A 19,082-nucleotide genomic window follows, 5' to 3' on the forward strand; every position below is an offset into this window, starting at 1 on the left:
AACCATTTCTATTATTTTATAAAATGTTTGTCGATTTCTTACACTTTCGGTAAGTTTCGCCATTTCTGCATATTCCAGAAGTTTTTGTATTCACTCTTCCTTTTCTGGGACTTCTTCTTCTTCCCATTTTTGGGCAAGTAACATTCTTGTCGCTGTTGTTTTGTTGTTTTGTAGTTTAGTCATGTCCGACTCTTCGTGACCCCATGGACCAGAGCATGCCAGGCACTCCTGTTTTCCACTGCCTCCCGCAGTTTGGTCAAACTCATGTTGGTAGCTTCGAGAACACTGTCCAACCATCTCGTCCTCTGTCGTCCCCTTCTCCCCTTCTTGCCGCTGTAGTCGCATACATAAATAAATTTCTATACAATTTAGGTAGTTCTATCGCTATAATTCCCAAGAGAAAGGCTTCTGTTTTGTTTTGTTTTTTTACAAATGTTTTTTTAAACATCCTTTTCACTTCACTGTACATCATTTCCCATTGGTGTCTCTTTTCAACCCCCCCCCAGACAAACCCACCATTGTGAGCCCCCCAGAAGTGGTGGAGGGGACCGAGGTGGAGCTGCGCTGTGTGGTGCCAGATAACTGCCCCGACATGAAGCCCATCATCACGTGGATGAACCACGAGAACCTGGTCGAGCACTCAGTCTATGCGCAAGTGGAGGAGGAAGGCGGCACCTGGTCCCTGGTCTCCCTGCTCAAATTCATGCCGTCGCGCGAGAACCACGGGCACGAGCTGGGCTGCAAAGTCACCTACTCCAACACCACTTTTGAGTTTGATGGGTTTACTACCTTGGATGTCAAATGTGAGTCGGGGTTCCTAAGCGTCTGTCACTTTGTGACTTGATACGTTCATCTCCCTATGTCTCAAGGTGGAGAACAGGCTTTGCTGCCTCTTCTTTTTATCCTCACAGCAACCAGGGCCGGCCCACGCATGAGGCAAGGTGAAACGACTGCCTCAGGCGGCAGCATCCACAGGGGCAGCAGATCCGGCCTTCGAGGAACGCATTGCCCGCTGTTGCTACCACTGCTGTGCTAAACAGTGATCTCTTTTGTTGGCACTCCTTGGAGGCTGGATCTGCTGCGCAACGACGCCTCCGCAATGGCTTCTTGGCGAAGAGGAGGTGATGCTGGTCTCCACCCACCCTTGTTTCCAATGTAGATCTTCATTCCGCTTTTGTTCCTGATGTAGATCTTCACTCACCCGTTCTTCCCTAGCATGGGGGCGGAGACACCATTTTGTGCTTTGCTTCAGGCACAAAAAAGTTTTGGCTGGCCCTGTGAGGTAGGCTACGCTGTGAGATACTGGCTGGCCCAAGGTCACCCAGTGGGCTTTGGGGAGGCAGCGAGGGGGGGGCGTGTTGAACCCGGGTCTCCTAGGCCCTAGTCAGCACTATAACCGCTACAACACACGGGCTCTTGCCACATTTTGGCGCTGGAGGACCTCTGGAACCAGGGATGTTTGCTCAATGAACATCAAGTCCCCATGTTGTACAATGAAGGAGGGCCTGTTGGGTTGCTTCTACACTGGGACTCTTTAATGTCTTTCGAAGCCCATAAACAAACCTTGGTAGACCCACACCGTAGATTGAAAGTACATGACTTCCCCCAGATAATCCTGGGAACTGTAGTTCACGCAGGGTGCTGGGAATTGCCATTCAGGGATGGGAAAACTACCGTTCCCATGAATCTTTGGGGGAAGTATTGTGCTTTAAATGCATGGTGCGGATAGCCATGGTTACGGCACTGGGAAACCAGAGCACCTCCATGAGGCTGATCTTTTTTTGGCTTGCCTCCGCAGACCCACCCCGCGTTCTACAGGCGAACTCCTCCGTGGAGGTCATTCAGGGCTCGCAAGTGGTGCTGGTGTGCTCCGTGGACAGCAGCCCCATGGCCTTGATCTCGTGGCTCCGAGAAGATGAAATTCTCCACGAGGACATGGCGGGAAGCCTCACGCTCCATCTAGACAACATCACCCACCTGCAGGACGGCATCTATACTTGCGCGGCTGAGAACATTTATGGCAAGGACAACCATTCCCTGGCCTTGGCTGTGCTGTGTAAGTAGCCAGTCCTGAAGCCCTGAAGCCAATTCGGGGAGGGGGGGGAGGGGAGCCTGCATTGCAATGTAACCCTAAACTTTGGAGCAGGAAATGAGATGCTCGCTTTCAGGCATCTGGACCTCAAGCCTTTTATTTATTCTGAATGCTCCTATACCACTTCTCAACAATGAAGAAAAAGCAGTTTATTGGGGGTTTTCAGAACACATACACACCATGTATATAGCTAAATATAATAATTTTATAAAATAGCAAAATATTTATGGTAAATACATTATAGTTTTAATATACTTAATATTTAATATTTTTACTATGTAGAAAAACTACTAAATTTGTCCATATTATATACATTAAATTTATACTTCATAAATTCCACCAGTGGTTTCCATTTTAAAGAATTCTTCCTGCCCACCTTTTCTCACGCTAATCAGTTCCGTAACATTATAATATTGTTGCTACCTTCCAAATTTTTTGTTGACCACTCCTTCCCTGTTTGTAGTGATTCCCCCCCCTTTTTGTGAGCATGTGAGCAGCTACACTATTAAATTCCATATTAATTTTACTTGTGGGCCCAAAACCCTTTAATAAAACTAATTAATGTTATTAACAATGCTATCTTCCCTACCAATCACTCAGTGATCTTTCGTGCAAAGCGATTCATCAATCAATCAGCCAAGTAGCAAAAGGTGGCCTACAAATGATTTCAGCAAAGCTGATTACAGTGGTACCTCAGTTTAAGTACACAATTGGTTCCGGAAGTCTCTACTTAACCTGAAGCGAACTTTCCCATTGAAAGTAATGGAAAGTGGATTAATCTGTGCCAGACGGTCCGCGGAGTACTTAACCTGAAGCATACTTAACCTGAAGCGAACTTTCCCATTGAAAGTAATGGAAAGTGGATTAATCCGTGCCAGACGGTCCGCGGAGTACTTAACCTGAAGCGTACTTAAGCTGAAGTATGAGTGTAATTGGTTCTGGAAGTCCGTACTTAACCTGAAGCGTACTTAACCTAAAGCGAACTTTCCCATTGAAAGTAATGGAAAGTGGATTAATGGAAAGTTCCAGACGGGTCCACTGAAAGTACTCAAACCGAAGCGAATTTAAACCGAGGTATGACTGTACCAGCACATGGCCCCAACACAACCATCATGACTAGAAGCCATCAAGAGGCTTATCCTGTCATGGAATTCTACTCAATATTGTTCCAGAGCAGATTCCAACGTATAGTTAGCAGAGTAACAACTTAAACACGTTGCGGGACTCCCAGAGAAATAGACCAGAGGCAATTGTATTCCATCCAGCAGAGCTTTACTGCTACTGAAGGCAACTGAGCATAATGGTCACAAATCCAATACATTCAGGATTGGCACAGTCCATAAGAAATCCAGTTGCAGCAGACTTAACTTAAACTTACAATAACTTTTAATAAGTCTAAACCTTAACACTAAGCATACTATGTACAGAACACCACACTGGAAGGAAAAGAGATAGAAAGAGAAAAGGTGAAACCCAGGCTTGATTCTGGAGATATCTGCCATGGTTTTTGCCCCTTTTAAAGCCACCCCAATTGGTGGCCAGGGCTACTTCCCATGGAAGAGACTGGACACTTGTCAGAACCTGCTCTTCAGCAATCAAGTGTCAAGATCCAGTTTGGTTTCGTTTCAGCCTTTTGAAAATATTTGGGACAACTTGCCCACATAGCAAGTTGCTTTTGTGACTGACCAATCACTTTCCTTGAACATTGTCAACGGGGTCAACGAATTGCACGGTCGCTCTCCTAAACTTTTTGGAGAAATACATAAATGCATTAGTTCTGCTGCACTACAAAATCCAGAACGGTGAGGGTGCTGTCATTGGCCCTCCACTGCACTGTAGGATTCGGGGTATTAAATTTGAAGCCTAGTGTGGCCTGGGAACACCCCCAAGCACGTGCTAGACCAGGCACCCCCAAACTTTGGCCCTCCAGATGTTTTGGCCTACAACTCCCATGATCCCTAGCTAACAGGACCAGTGGTCAGGCATGATGGGAATTGTAGTCCAAAACATCTGGAGGGCCGAAGTTTGGGGATGCCTGTGCTAGACCTTGTCACTTGCTGATTATGGCATATCCTCTCATCCTCCCCACTCCTGACTTTGAAGGAAAGGTTCAACAAGTAACCTGCCAAAGACGTTCTGAGTTTAGTGTGTCCCTTTGGTGGAAAAGATGGCTTTTGGTTGTTTCCCCCTCCCAGATGCCCCTTGGAAGCCCGTGGTGAACGCCTCTGTGGTGGCCGCCGAGGGAGAGCCGGTCACCATCCTGTGCAGCTCGCAGAGCAACCCTGAGCCCATGATCACCATCTTCAAGGACAAGAAGCCCATGGCCATGGGCGTCTACCAGAACCAAGTGGCCCTGGAGTTTGAGTCTGTGACGCATGAGGACGACGGGGAATACTGGTGCACGGCAGAGAACCAGTTTGGCCAACGCAGCACCGCCTTCAACCTCACCGTTGAATGTGAGCACTTGCCTGGGGCCCCCAGAAACTGGGGTGCGGGTGGGACATACTGTAAATGTGTTTTGGGTGGTATCCAACTGTGACACCTCATTTGCTCAGTGGACTTCTGCTCATGCAAGCAGGATTATTCATTCCACTCTCCTGCCCCACGCTACCCCACCCCCCCAAGCCTCAGCTGCCTCATTCTGCCTAGCTGTAGGGTCACTACCATATTCTGGTCTGATGTCAGCAGCTCTGGCCGAGTTCTTCTGGGGGCTCACATCTGTCAGCCTCTGGCTCGGAGGTCTCCCAGTCTCTAGTAGCAGCTTCAGAGCCTTGGTGCTGGTCTAGTTCCCTGTCCGATGCCTTAGTTGGAGACTCTGCAATCTCTTGACTCTTGAAACTTGACTGCAGGTAGTAGTCATTGCAGCTGGCCCATTACCAAAGCATGTCTGTGCCACCATAGGACAGCCCCTCGTGTTCTGACACAGGCTTTTGCTTGTGGGCCCTCACCCGCCCACCGAAAAGAGAAATGTGCAGTCCAGCAAAACAACTGGACTAATCTGCTGTTGCACCTCCACTTCTTTCACAAGAATTTAACATAAGAAGTGTCTGCTGGGCCAAGCCATTGGCCCATCTAGTTCAGCACCCTGTTCTCACAGTGGCCAACCAGATTCCTGTGGGAAGCCTGTAAGCAGGACCCCAGCACAAGAGCACTCCTCCCTCTTGCAGTTTCCAGCAACTGGTATTCAGAAGCATTGCTGCTTCCTACAGTGAAGGCAGAGCTTAGCCATCATAATTAGTAACTATTGATAGCCTTCTCTTCCTGTTCTCTTTTAAAGCCATCCAATTGTGTGGCAATCGCTGTGTCCTGCAGGAGTGAGTTCCAGAGATTAACAATGCACTGTGTGAAGAAGCATTCTCACTCTCTCTCTCTCTCTCTCTCTCTCTCTCTCTCTCTCTCTCTGCAGTTGCTCCCCTTATCCTTTCGGACTCCAAGTGCACAGCCGCCCGGGACACCGTGAAGTGCATCTGTGCAGCCAAATCCAACCCGGAGGCTGTGATCACCTTTGAGCTCCCCACGCGCAACGTGACAGTGAACGAGACCGACCGGGAGTTTGTGTACTCGCAGAAGACCGGCTACATTGTCACCAGCATCCTGACCTTGCAGAGGGAGGTGGACTCCCAGCTTTACATCGTCTGCTCAGCCAGGAACTTCTACGGCACCAGGAACCAACAGCTGCAGTTCCACCACTCCAGTGAGGGCCCTTCCAGGCAACTGCCCCACCTTGGTCCCTGCAGCTCTCACGAGGCTCATCAGAGTCTTATCCAGGGGTGGCACTGTGGGAATGGATTTAGACACCAGGAGAGGACTTATTGTTTAGTCATTGTCCTTCCTTGCTCACATGATTGAGATCAGCAGAATACCATCCTTTGCAGCTTAAACTTGGAAGCAAAGACAAGGTTGATTTGACCTTCTAGAAACAATAATCCAGGATGCTTTAAGGCAGACTGGATTTTCCCTCATATTAGGCCTTTTCACCCCCTTAAAAACAACAATCGCACACTTCTAGCTGCTGGATGACTCAGCATGAGACTCTTCATCTCATGGTTGTGGGTTCAAGCCCAACGTTGGGCAAAAGATTCCTGCATTGCCGGGGGTTGGCCTGGAACGGCCTGGTGGTCCCTTGCAACACTACAGTTCTATCATTCCACATAGCTTTTGTGAAAAAGCAAAAGTGGTATTTACTTACACAATCTACGTCTTGAAGCAGCAATTGCAGTAGCAAAATGAAGGCAGGTTTATAACTGGTATCTAAAGTTGCAAAAGTACAAAACGTAAGTTCAAAAATGGTGCCTGAGCTGCAGAGCTCAGGTATGCATGTGTGGCAGCTTGAAGGCATGGTGAAAGAAGAGAGATGCGCCCAGGTAGGCAGGAAGTACCGGTATGTAGCATTTCATATTCCGGTCAAGGCAGACAAAGGAAGGGATCTCACAGAGTTATCTAGCCAATTTTCCAGGGAAGCTCTGTGGGCCTCAGCCCCTCCATGTGTCTATCCAACGAAACATGAATTGTTGGCTTGTCTGCAATAATGTCCCGCAGGTTCCACACATTTCAGCCAAGCAGAAGGGGGCAAAGCAGGGCCAGGGAGGGGCATAGCCATGGAGGCAGGTGATGGCTGAGGAAGATGTACTGTATAGCCTGTGGTGGGTTGGGTGGGGGGATTAATCCTAAGGGCCAGCTATAGAGGCCTGGAGGGCTGCATTTGCCCCTGCTCTGCTGAGACCAGAGCACTGGGACTATCTTGCCAATTCTTTCTCCTTTGTTTATTTTTCCAGATAGTCTGATGTGGGCAAAAGTGGGGCCTGTTGGAGCGGTGGTAGCCTTTGCCATCCTCATAGCAGTTGTGTGTTATGTCAGCCAGACCAGGAAAAAGTAAGTTTTTGGGGGTTTTTTGTTTGGGGGTGGGGGGGGGGCGTGAACTCAAGTCCTCCATCCTTCATATCACCCTGTTTTCTTCCTGTAAGAAATCCAGACCCAAATTCAAATCTGGGAAAACATCATCAGAACCAGGGCCTTGTTTCCCCTGTTTTGCACCAAACTCAAGAAAACACACTCCCTTGCTCACTCACTGCAGCTGTGCTCCTGGAGCCAGTGGCTGCAAAATCGGCCAATGACCGTTTGAGCATAGGAACATAGGAATCTGCTTTATATTGTGTCCATCTTGCTCAGTATTGTCTAATCTGACTGGGAGGGACTCTCTAGGGTTTCAGATAAGGAGTCTTCTCCTCTGTCCTGGGAGATACTGTGGACTGAGCATCTAAATGCTCCACCACTGAGTGATGGCCCTTCCATAAGGCCTCCGAAGGCCTCTGAATCCCACAGAGACTGTGACTCCTCTTCCACAAGTGAGAATGCTCCAGCCAGCATTGGCTACAGAGCTCTATCCAGGGTGCTGACAGGCCTGGCCCTGCTGTGAATCAGTAAGTTTCACTGCTGCAGGCAGCTTTCGCTGAGCCTTCAGCTCTGACAAGACAGGGTAAAGGTAAAGGTAAAGGGACCCCTGACCGTTAGGTCCAGTCAAGACCGACTCTGGGGTTGCGCCGCTCATCTCGCTTTATTGGCCGAGGGAACCGGCGTACAGCTTCCGGGTCATGTGGCCAGACTAAGCCACTTTCTGGCGAACCAGAGCAGCACACAGAAACGCCGTTTACCTTCCGGCCAGAGCAGTACCTATTTATCTACTTGGACTTGACGTGCTTTCGAACTGCTAGGTTGGCAGGAGCTGGGACTGAGCAATGGGAGCTCATCCCATCACAGGGATTCGAGCCACCGACCTTCCGATCGGCAAGCCCTAGGCTCTGTGGTTTAGACCACAGCGCCACTGCATCCCTACAAAACAGGGTAGGTTCTCTCTATTCACGGTTTGTGCAAACAGTGGCTTCACATGATCTCTGAGCCCATGACTACAGTCTCTGCAGATGTCCTGGGATGTGTGAAACCACCATCACAGCTCAAAAACTGCAGGCAAAGGTCTCGCATGACTTGTGGTTTGCTCCTGCAAGACCTTCCACTGAAGGAAGTTCATGTATTGAGCGGCATGTCACTGTTTCACACATTCACCTTTGCCACCCAACTTCCATTAAAACACATAAAAACGTAAGCACAGCCTTCCTGAATCAGGCCAATGGCCCAGCTAGTCCAGCGCCCTGTTCTCACAGAGGCCACCCCCATGCTTGAGGTGCTCAGAAGGGTCTGCCTGGGGTTAAGGCACATAGAGTGTGAAACCTCCAGATTCCTAAACTGTCTCCGTCCCTTTGATCTCTGTGCTGACCTGCCCACTGAAGTCAAAGGGATGTGTGTTAAATTGCATCCTCTCAGGGTGCTGAGAGTCACCAGGAAACCCTCTCATACCCTCCTAGAACTACAGTTCCCAGAGTGGCCTAACAAGCACTCCCTCTTTCCAATTCTCTCACAATTTTTCTCTGGACCTTCATTAGTCGAGGTCCCCTTGGATGCATCTTCCGAGAACAAAGTGGCAAGAAAGACTTCTCTGTTTCTCCACCTAGTTAGTTATCTAGGACTAGAGAACTCTTACCTATCAAATAGGTACTTTCCTTAATAAAAAATAAACTTCCTTATGGTATACTAAGTCCCAGCCTTAATACCTTCCAATTCAAGTTGTGCTCCAAGCAAGGATTCATTTCATTAACTTCTGCTGTTGCGTGCAAACTCCAGTATGCTAACACAACTAGGGCTTGCCAAGTCAGACATCATGTTAAACCGTCGTTAAGCTTCTTTAACCATAGCCTGGTGTGTTATCTGAACTGAGCCCCAAGGTGAGGGATATACCTATGTAAACTTTCCCTAAACCATGGCTCAGTGATAGAGCACATCCTTTGCATGCAGAAAGTCTCAGGTTCTATTCTCTGCATCTAAAAGGTAAAGGTAAAGGACCCCTGTACGGTTAAGTCCAGTCAAAGGCGTCTATGGGGTTGCAATGCTCATCTTGCTTTCAGACTGAGGGAACCGGCATTTGTCCACAGAAAGCTTTCCGGGTTATGTGGCCAGCAGGACTAAGCTGCTTCTGGCACAACGGAATACCATGACAGAAACCAGAGAGCATGGAAACACCGTTTACCTTCCCGCCACAGTGGTACCTATTTATCTACTTGCACTGGTGTGCTTTCGAACTGCTAGGTTGGCAGGAGCTGAGACAGAACAATGGGAGCTCACTCCGTGGCAGGGGTTTGAACTGCGAACCTTCTGATTGGCAAGCCCAAGAGGCTCAGTGGTTTAGACCACAGCGCCACCCACATCCCTTCATCACCAACTAGGGCTGGGAGAGACTCCAGACCCTGAAATGCTGGAAATGCTGGAGACTGCTGATTCTGGGCTAGATAAGTATGAATCAGTATATGGGAGCTTTCTGTGTTCCTAAACTGGATGTCCCCTGTTTCATTTGCAGTGCGGCCAAGAAGATACTGAGAGTCTCTGTGGCTTCCCAACAAACAATATAATCCAAGAAACAAATTAGCACTCTTATTATACCCTTAGTGGAATTTTAGAACCCAGTCCACAATCCAATTAAATGCAAGTAATTGGATTCAAAATTATTTCAGTCCCACTGCAATCAGCGAATAATACAATTTTGAAAACAAAACAAAACCCAAAACTTGAATTTCCTGCCCATCACCCGCTGAGGACAAGATTATTAAAGAAATACTGACGAACAGAAGATAATTGAGGATTTGCAAATAGTAGAAAGATTGGATCGTTTATCCTGGCTGGAGATGATTGCCAAAATAGCTATCAGGCCTTGAATATGGAAGTGCACTTATCAAAGCTGTCAGATAATCCATTGGTTAATTAATGAATTGTTTACTAATCACTCATCAGCTGTGATTGCAAATCTGAAACTCATCATGCTAATGAAAGAAGCCATTTGGGATTCTGACTGATTTACATTTTATAGCCTGGTGCCATAATTATTTTATTTATTTATTTATTTATTTATTTATTTTATTTATTTATTTATATGCTGCCCATCTGACTGAGTTGCCCCAAAATGGAGGTGTTGGTTGGAAACATGGACAGAGTTTAACGTTATACATCTTTGTCACTTCCTTATTTTATTATTATTCCCAGGAAAAGTATGAATGAAAGTTCGAGTTTCATGCAAACAGAAAACCCTCCTGTCGCCTACAGCGGAGACTACAGGACTCCTGGCCATCTGGAGAAATCAGAGGTACTGATACCGTGTTTCCCCCTTTTTAAGACACCATCTTATTCTTTTTTTTACTCAAAAAACCCCACGGTGTCTTATTTTCAGGGGATGTCTTGTACCTTAAGGCCTCCTCGGAGGGGCCAGGCAGCTGGCTCGGGGTGCTGCTGGGCGCTCTGTGCGGTGCTGCTGCAGCAGCCGGTTCCAAGCACCAAGGCAGCAGGCTGCTGGCTCAGTGCTCCGCCTGGTGCTGCTGGGCGCTCCGCTCTGCAGCTGCCGGTTCCGGTGGCGAGGTGGCAGGCAAAAAAAAGGAAGAAGAAGAGGCCAGGCCGCTCCGCTCCCTCCAGCGCTGCAGGGTGCTCCGAGCGATCGGCGCTGCGGAGCGCTCTGCTGTGCAGCTGCCGGTTCCGGTGGCGGGGCGGCAGGCAAAAAAGAAAAAAAAAGAGGCCAGACCGCTGCGCTCCGCCCGGCGCTGCAGGGCGTTCCGAGCGCTCGGCGCTGCGGAGCGCTCCGCTCTGCAGCCGCCGGTTCCGGTGGCGGGGCAGCCGGCAAAAAAAAAAAAAAATTAAAGAGGCCATGCCGCTGTGCTCCGCCTGGCGCTGCAGGGCGTTCCGAGCGCTCGGCACTGCGGAGCGCTCCGCTCTGCAGCTGCCCGTTTCGGTGGCGGGGCGGCAGGCAAAAAAGAAAAAAAAAGAGGCCAAGCCGCTGCGCTCTGCCCGGCGCTGCGGAGCGCTCTGCAGCCGCCGGTTCCTGTGGCGGGGCGGCCGGCAAAAAAAAAGATTAAAGAGGCCAGGCCACTGCGCTCCGCCTGGCGCTGCAGGGCGTTCTGAGCGCTCGGCGCTGCGGAGCGCTCCGCTCTGCAGCTGCCAGTTTCGGTGGCGGGGCGGCAGGCAAAAAAGGAAAAAAAAAGAGGCCAAGCCGCTGCGCTCTGCCCGGCGCTGCGGAGCGCTCTGCTCTGCAGCCGCCGGTTCCGGTGGCGGGGCGGCAGGCTGCCTCGGGCAGGCAAAAAAAAGAGAGGCCAGGCTGCTGGCGCGGGCGCTCCAGGCGCTTGCTGCTGCTGCAGCAGCCGGTTCCAGGCCCCTCTGGCTGGCTGGGTCCCGCTGGCTGGCTGGGGCGCTCGACGGTCTCGTTCTACACGGCATGGAGGTATGCCTTATTTTCGGGGGGTGTCTTATGTTTCACTAATGCTAAAAAATGCTGCCATGGCTTACTCTCTGACTACGTATTAAAAAAGGGGAAACACGGTAAGAGGGAGGGCGATGGGGGTGCCCCATGTCCCCTTTTGGAAGCAGTATGCCTCTGCTGGGCATCTCAGGTGGGGAAAGTGCTGCTGTGCTCTCGCCCGGCTTGTGGGCTTTCCTTTTTCATAGAATTGTAGAGCTGGAAGGGACCACGAGGGTCATCTAGCCCAACCCCCTGCAATGCAGCAATATTTTGCCCAAAGCGGGGCTCAAGCCCACAACCCTGAGATTAAGAGCCCCATGCTCTACTGACTGAGCCATCCCTTCTGTCAATGAGACACCATCCCTTGAACATCTGGTTAGCCACTGCGAGAACTGACCATGCAGAGAGACATTAAGCGAAGGGAGAAAAATGTGAATGTTTCTCCTTCCCACGTCCCTCCCTTGTGGTCTGGCAATGGGTGTTTGGAAGGAGAAAAAGAACAGTTTAGGAAAGAGCCTCGTTCGGATTGCCAGAAAAGATTGGCGGTGGGGAACCATAGCAGCATGCAGAAGCAAAAATGAGCAAACATCCTCTTTTTAACTTGTAACACGTTTTGAGTTATTCATGTGAGAGCGAGAGCAGGCTATTTCCTACAGCAGAATCCTGCCATTTTTCAATAAAATGGGGGAAAGGAGGAACCTGGGGAGGGACTGTGAGTCAACACGAAGCAACTCAGCTTGTAAAAATGGAGGCAATCTATTTTAAATCAAAACAGACAGGTGGGAGCCTGCCCAGACTGGAATCAGAGAATCGTAGGGTTGGAAGGGACCACAAGGACCATCCAGTCCAACCCCTTGCAATGCACAACTCTTTTGCCCAGTGTGGCCCTAAGATTTTGAACCTCATGCTCTACTGACTATCCCTGGGAAGAGGGATTGCTTGTTAGGCCACTCTAGGAGCTGTAGTCCTAGGAGGGGAATAGAGGGTCTCCTGACGACTCTCAGCACCCTTAACAAACTACAGCTCCCAGAATCCTTTGGGAGTTCTAGGAGGGGGAATAGAGGGTCTCCTGACGACTCTCAGCACCCTTAACAAACTACAGCTCCCAGAATCCTTTGGGAGTTCTAGGAGGGGGAATAGAGGGTCTCCTGACGACTCTCAGCACCTTTAACAAACTACAGCTACCAGAATCCTTTGGGAGGGGGCAGCCATGGATGTTTAAGGTGGTATCACAGCACTTCAAATGAAGGGTGTGAACATCCCCGAACTGTGCCCCATGGCTCAGATCTGCCTGTCTCCCAAGATGGGGCCCCAAACCCAGCTATCTCACCTTGCCTCATGGCAGGGCTGATTCTAGGGTTAGCCTTCCACTAGTGACTGCTGTTCCTTTTCTAATAAGGAGATCTGCTCCCTGGAGAGCCACTGACCTGGGCAGGTAAGTATGGACCTCTCCATCCATGTGCATAACACCGTCCTTTTTTGTGTATATGGAATCCGGGCCTTAGAAAACAGAATTATCCTGGTTTGGTCTGAGCGGGAGGTGGGGGGTGGGGAGAGGATGGAGGTGGTCCTGGTCAATGCTGCCGCCAGCAGGCAGCTGCAGTTTCTGATCAGATCAGACAAGGCAGGGTTGATGTCAGTCAATTCTGGTGTCTGTTCTAACAGAGGGTGCTTTCAGGTGCATGGCGCTTACATCGCTTTTATGTCTTGCATTTCCTATGCGCATCTGTTTGCGTCAGTACTGTATGTTGGAAGCTGCCCAGAGTGGCTGGGGCAGCCCAGTCAGATGGGTAGAGAATTAGTATTATTATTGAATAGGACATCCCTGTTTTCATCAGAGAAATGTGGGAGGATATGTGCATGTTGTGGCCTAATCTAGGTCAGATCTTTGCTGGAAGGGGGTCTTTATGTCGTTGAAATTCTACTCAATATTGATCCAGAGCAGTACTCTAACGTATGGTTAGCAGAGTAAAACTTAAACACGTTGCAGGATTAAAAAAAAAATAGACCAGAGGCTATTGTATTTCATCCAGCAGAGCTTTACTGCTACTGAAGTAAGTAAGGCTCCCTCTGGCCTTACTTTTATAGCCAGCATGACCTTGACAGAAAGAGATAACAGAACCAGTTTAAGTCAGCTGTACTCAGCTTCTCTGACGGAAAAACCCAAATACAGTGGTACCTCGTGTTACGGACGGGAGCCATTCCAGAGCCCCGCCTGTAATGCGAAAAGCCTGCAACCCGAAATGCCGTGTCTGCGCAGGCGCGCGGTGCAATTTGGTGCTTCTGCACATGTGCAAAGCGCATTTTAGCGCTTCTGCGCATGCACAAGCGGTGAAACCCGGAAGTAACCCATTCCAGTACTTTCGGGTTGCCACGGGATGCAAGATGAAAACATGCAACCTGAAGCGGACGTAACATGAGGTATGACTGTATCATGAACCTTCGGCTTGTTTCTTTCACACAGAGAAGCTTCCAGAACCCTCTTGAATCAATTAGAATAGGAAAAATCTCTACACATCAGATCAATACTTTCTGTACTAAGAAATGCAAACTGACACTTTAACCCTTGGCCCTATTGCAGTCCTGATCTGGATTGGCGGGTCCCATGCCTGCCTCTTTAAAAAGTCAGTGATTCCATGTCTAGTTTCTCTCAAAAAAGTGTCTTTCTGATTTGAAAACGGCCCTCTGCCTTGGCCTATCCTGCACGAACAGCTTCCACATGTGTGCATGCATCGTGGGAAGTCCTCCAGCCGCTTTTAATGTCGCTTTGATCGTTTGTGTCAAAGCTGTGTGTTTCCTGAGTGTCCCTCTGCAATGGCTCCCCCCCAGTGTCTGTCCTTCCCAGGCGCTGTTAGGCCATTCCCTGTCCTTGCTTGCTTCTGTGACATGTAAACTTGTGGTGAAGACAATATGTCCGCCTGGGATACCTGTTTTCAACGGAAGGGCCCGATCCTGAAACATAAGAAGTTCATAAGAAACAGGAACAGAGTGCCTCTGAACAGGTGCAGAGTGTATTTGGGCACCACTGAGTAACTGCAGCCCTTTGGTTTCCACGTCATATGGTTGGGGTTCCAGATAGACTTGATCTGCAGCACCTCCATCGACCCTTGTAGCTTAAAATACTGCTTAGGTAAATGGGTTGGTCGAAACCAAAAACATATACTGAACCAAGCCGTTGGTCTATTTACCTGACGGACCAGTGGATCCTCGGGATGTTGCTGCATTACACCTCCCACCATTTCCTGACTATTGGGCCACACTGCCTGGAGTTGATGGGAGTATCAATAATATCCAAGGCAACACGATGACCAAGTACAGTAATACAATGTCAAATATTATGAAATCTATACAGAACATAAAACGAAATGAAATATGAACTCTCTTCATAACCAAGTAAACAGAAATCTTATAAATCTCCGAAAGTCTCGAAATATGAACTCTTAATGAATTCTCTTCAAAACAGAGAACCAAATAAACAGAAGTCTTATAAGTCTTTATAATATAATAATAATAATAATTTATTATTTATACCCCGCCCATCTGGCTGGGTTTCCCCAGCCACTCTGGGCGGCTTCCAACCAAATATTAAAAACAGTACAGCATCAAACATTAAAAACTTCCCTAAACAGGGCCACCTTCAGTTGTCTTCTGAAAGCTTGTTTGCACCAAATAAGAATCTTCTCCCTTCAAAGACTTGGATTGTCTTCAGAGACTTTCAGAGGCTTAGAAGACATTTCGTTTTATGTTCTGTATAGATTTCATAAAGAGTTGACATTTGACATTGTGTTACTGTACTTGGTCATCGTGTTGCCATGGATATTACTGATATTTGTTTGCAACACAGGGGTTTAGCTGTTTAGTTGCTTGGAGTTTATGGGAGTCAGAGTCCAGGAATATCTGAAGAGCCACAGGTTCCCCATCCTTGCCGTAAGAGAACAAATGTGTTTGTGTTGTCTTCCAAAGAGCGAGTCTTCAGGATTTAAGCCCCTGCAGCGGTGAGTTCCGCAAATCCGAGGTGTGATCTGGGGGGAGCCTTCAACCTGGTCTTCTCTCTCCCGCTCCTGCAGTATGGGCGCTGCGACAAACGGCTCTTGAACAAGGACCTGGGCATTGACTACGCCAACATAGACTTCACCAAACTATCCACGAAGGACAGCTACACCCTGACAGAGGAGCTGGCTGAGTACGCCGAGATCCGAGTCAAGTGAGGCCTTTCCCCAACCACCACGGCAGGCAGCTCCCATGGACCGCCACCCATTGGAACTATTGTAGTCTAATGAAACGCCTGGCCACGCCTCTCGGCTTTGGCTTCCTAGTCTTGAGAAGACCCTACCAATTGGTTTTGATGTCTTAATGCTCATCTGTATCTCCCTGGGCCCCCTTCCTTCCTTCCCCTCTCCAGAGTGCATACTGAAGATCAATCTAATGCAGATTAGTCTGTCCACTAGTTGGTTTGTTTTTAATTCTTTCCTCTTTTTTGCCACCCAATCAGGGTGGTTACGAAATTGTGGGGTGCGGGAATTACTTTGTTCCACTTTTGTAACATGCATGGATGGTTTGCGGCAGGCTGGTGATTCTAATCCAGAACTGGGAAACAATTCTGGGTCAGTTCTGAGATTAACAAATCTGAAATAGCTAAGCGATCTTATGTATGCACAGATCCAAGAAGGTGGGTCACCTTTCCGTATCCACAGCAAGTGGACCAGATCCCCTCCAGGGGGGCACGTGGGTCTCGCTCTGGCACAACCAGGGCTGATGAACACCTGCTGTGGGTCTGACGCATAGCTCCAAAATGCCCATTTCACATTCCAGAGCCCGCTTTTAGAAAGCACCGAGCTCTTAGTTAAAAGAACACGGAAGTCTCCCTTAGGACCCCTCCCGACTGATATTTTCCTTTGGTTTTTTTTGTTTTTTGTTTGTTTGTTTTTTGGCGGGTGTGATTGTGCAACATATCCTTGATGCAATAATAGTGCATTAGTGGCGGATTGATACCAGACCGTCCATATGCCATTCTGCTTGTTTATTAGTTGTTCTGTGATGTTTCCCAAATGCCACCGCATTATTGACACCTGGAGCAGGACACTCTTACACTACAGCCCAACGAAAGCAGAACGATGTCATGAACAAAGCCCAGAATGGTTAGGGTATAAAAAGTTGCAGCGTTTCAACTGGAAGTTACAGGGCGTGCACCGATTGGAAACATAGCAGTGTGTGTCCGCCCCAAAACGTTTGCAGGTGCAAACAGCATCGAAAGCAAGGTCGTGTGTACCATCCTGAGCACAATCCTCACAAGCACACAACCAAAATGACTTATGGAGGGGCTCTTATTTAAACACGTGCTGGCCAGCAGTTCCTTTCCACCCTTGCAGCCTTGGTTTTTAACATCCAGGATCAGAAAGAGAGGCAGTGCTGTGTGTCTGACTGCCATTGACATAATTGGCTAATGCACATGCAAAGTGTTTCCCCCAGTGATGCTTAACATCCTTTTCACATGTCTCTCACCTGTAAAGCAGAAGGTCAATTGACAAGAATGTCAATTCTGCTTTTCTGTGCTGCACTAAGGTACATTCCAAGCATCGCTTGTGTCTCTTGTGAAAACACATTATGTTTCACTAATGAGTATGTATGGCTGAATACAGAGCAACAGCATCTGCCTAGTTCTGCTGCCATCTGTCTTTGTGGGCTGTGGCACTGAAGCTCAGTCTCTGAATTGCAGCCTGTTCAGAAGGCGGGTATGCTGGGCAAAAACCCTTCTCTCTATAAAACGGTGTCCCGATCTTGAGCATGTTAGCGCCAACAACAAGCCGGCTGCCTTTGATTGCATTGGAAGACATGAGAGAAGAGACTCTTCAACCCAATCAACAATGCTAGCTGTATATCGCGACCTCCTGGTGTTTATGTGACTTCACGTTCAAAACCCTGCTATTTAGCAAATTTTCTTTTGGTTAATAGGAGAAGCAGACATTGTAGTTAGCTGTGTTAGTCAGTTAAAAGAAAGACGACCCCCCCCCAAAAAAAAACCCAGTATGGTAATAATACTGTTATTAAGAATAACCAAAATGCTGCAGGCTCATCATGAACAAGCTTTAGAGTTGTTCAGAGCTCTTCATCAGATTATGAAGAATTTGGGAGGGCTTGAAAGCTCCCTCATGAGTTTGTAATATTTTGGTTTGTCCTAATGAAACTGTTTCTCGAGTGTGGCTTTGGGAGAAATAGAGCCTCTCATAAGCCAGAAGATGAATAAAAATAATTCAGCAAATATTATTTCTTTTTTAAAATGCAACTCACAATTTGTGAGCCAGTTCTGTAATAGGTGAGGTGCTGATAAGTTATCTTTGAAATCTTGGGGTTGGCGACTGGGGCCAAATCTGCTTCTGCAGCCCGATCCCTTGCAGAGTTAGGCATGTCTTAGCCCAGGAATGGGGACAGTGTGGCCCAGAGGAAATTTCCGAACTACAGATCCCATTATCCCTTACCCTTGGCCACATTGGCTCTGGCTGATGGGAGCTGGAGTCTGCCAACATTTGGAGACGAGGCGCAGCTTCCACACCCTGTCTTAGCCCATTGAAATCACCTGAAATCATCATTTCCACTGAACCTGCTACCTTGATCAATCGCCTAACCTGAACCCTACGTGTCATCAAGAACCAAGGGCCTTGGTTTTGAATTGTCCGATAGCTAACCAGTTGCTAACATAACGTGCATATCTGTAGCTCTATGAATGGGGGGCCTCTTCTTGCGCATACAGCAGCGAGAGCAAGTAGCGTCGCCACGCTCTTCAGTGGCCCTGCTCCTGAAGTTTTTCAAGTGATTTCCATCTCCCATACTCCAAGAAAAGATTCCGTTGCACCTCTTATTGCTCCATGTCCATGTCCTACACAGAAATGTTTAGCTTTAAGATCAAGGCTCTGCCCCCAGTCTCCTGTTTCCAGCATACAGATATCCTATGTTTGTACTGTACAAAAACATACTGTATTTTGCTGATCAGATTACTATCAAATCACAAAAGAAGCTGGGAATTCATGAAACACAGCTAAGGCGGATTCCCTCACCGCCTGTTCCAATGAAATGACTTTCCACCGCAGGCAAATTAGTGTTTGGGGGGGGGGAGCTGTGATTCCTGATTTCTGGTAGCATAAGCACCATCCAATATAGGTTGCTTATTAGTGATGGTATTTAAAGCAAAGCTGATGTAAACCAGAGATACACTCAGATGAAAGAAACTTGTTTTCCTCCTAGCTTTGTAACCCAGCTAATGCTTCCTACCAGATCCCACTCTCCTAACAGCATTAATCTCTAACCTTCCAGGAATGATTATGGTATGTTCTATTTATTGCAAATATACTTTTGGGGGGTGGGGGGCTTTTTATTAGAAAGGGGAGGGTGGGGAAGATATGAAACTGGAATCTAATAACATGATCTAAAGATGAGCATATACACATTGTGTCAGAAGTAAATACCGCTGACCTAAATAGGAGTTACTCCCTTGTTAATAGGGTCTAGTAGCAAGTCTCTTTGTAGGACTGCAGCCTACAACATGAAAATATTCCTTATACTGAGTGACACTATGACCATGTGGCCCCCTAACAAAGCTGTCCAGGATTTCAAACAAGGGACATTCTGAGCCCTGCCTGGAGATGTCAAGATTTGAACCTGGAACCTTCT

General features: G+C 48.2%; 1 protein-coding gene across 7 annotated transcripts in view; it reads left to right on the forward strand.

Annotated features, from left to right (window-relative positions):
* LOC118087583 (myelin-associated glycoprotein) overlaps nucleotides 1-18,768 on the forward strand; it is a 69,551-nt gene extending 50,783 nt beyond the window's left edge. For 6 of the 7 annotated variants that reach the window (XM_035120360.2, XM_035120361.2, XM_035120362.2 and 3 more), the window contains 7 exons: nucleotides 507-803; nucleotides 1,799-2,056; nucleotides 4,288-4,548; nucleotides 5,499-5,786; nucleotides 6,868-6,964; nucleotides 10,178-10,277; nucleotides 15,485-18,768. In XM_035120360.2, the coding sequence (XP_034976251.1) occupies nucleotides 507-803; nucleotides 1,799-2,056; nucleotides 4,288-4,548; nucleotides 5,499-5,786; nucleotides 6,868-6,964; nucleotides 10,178-10,277; nucleotides 15,485-15,625 (1,442 nt within the window). In that variant the 3' untranslated portion in view covers nucleotides 15,626-18,768. Of the gene's footprint in view, nucleotides 1-506; nucleotides 804-1,798; nucleotides 2,057-4,287; nucleotides 4,549-5,498; nucleotides 5,787-6,867; nucleotides 6,965-10,177; nucleotides 10,278-15,380 lie in introns of all 7 variants that reach the window. The other variant, XM_035120365.2, reaches the window with a different exon arrangement.
* Nucleotides 18,769-19,082: the final 314 nt, after the last annotated feature.

Source organism: Zootoca vivipara, chromosome 6 (assembly GCF_963506605.1).
Source record: "Zootoca vivipara chromosome 6, rZooViv1.1, whole genome shotgun sequence".
Lineage (NCBI taxonomy): Eukaryota > Metazoa > Chordata > Lepidosauria > Squamata > Lacertidae > Zootoca > Zootoca vivipara.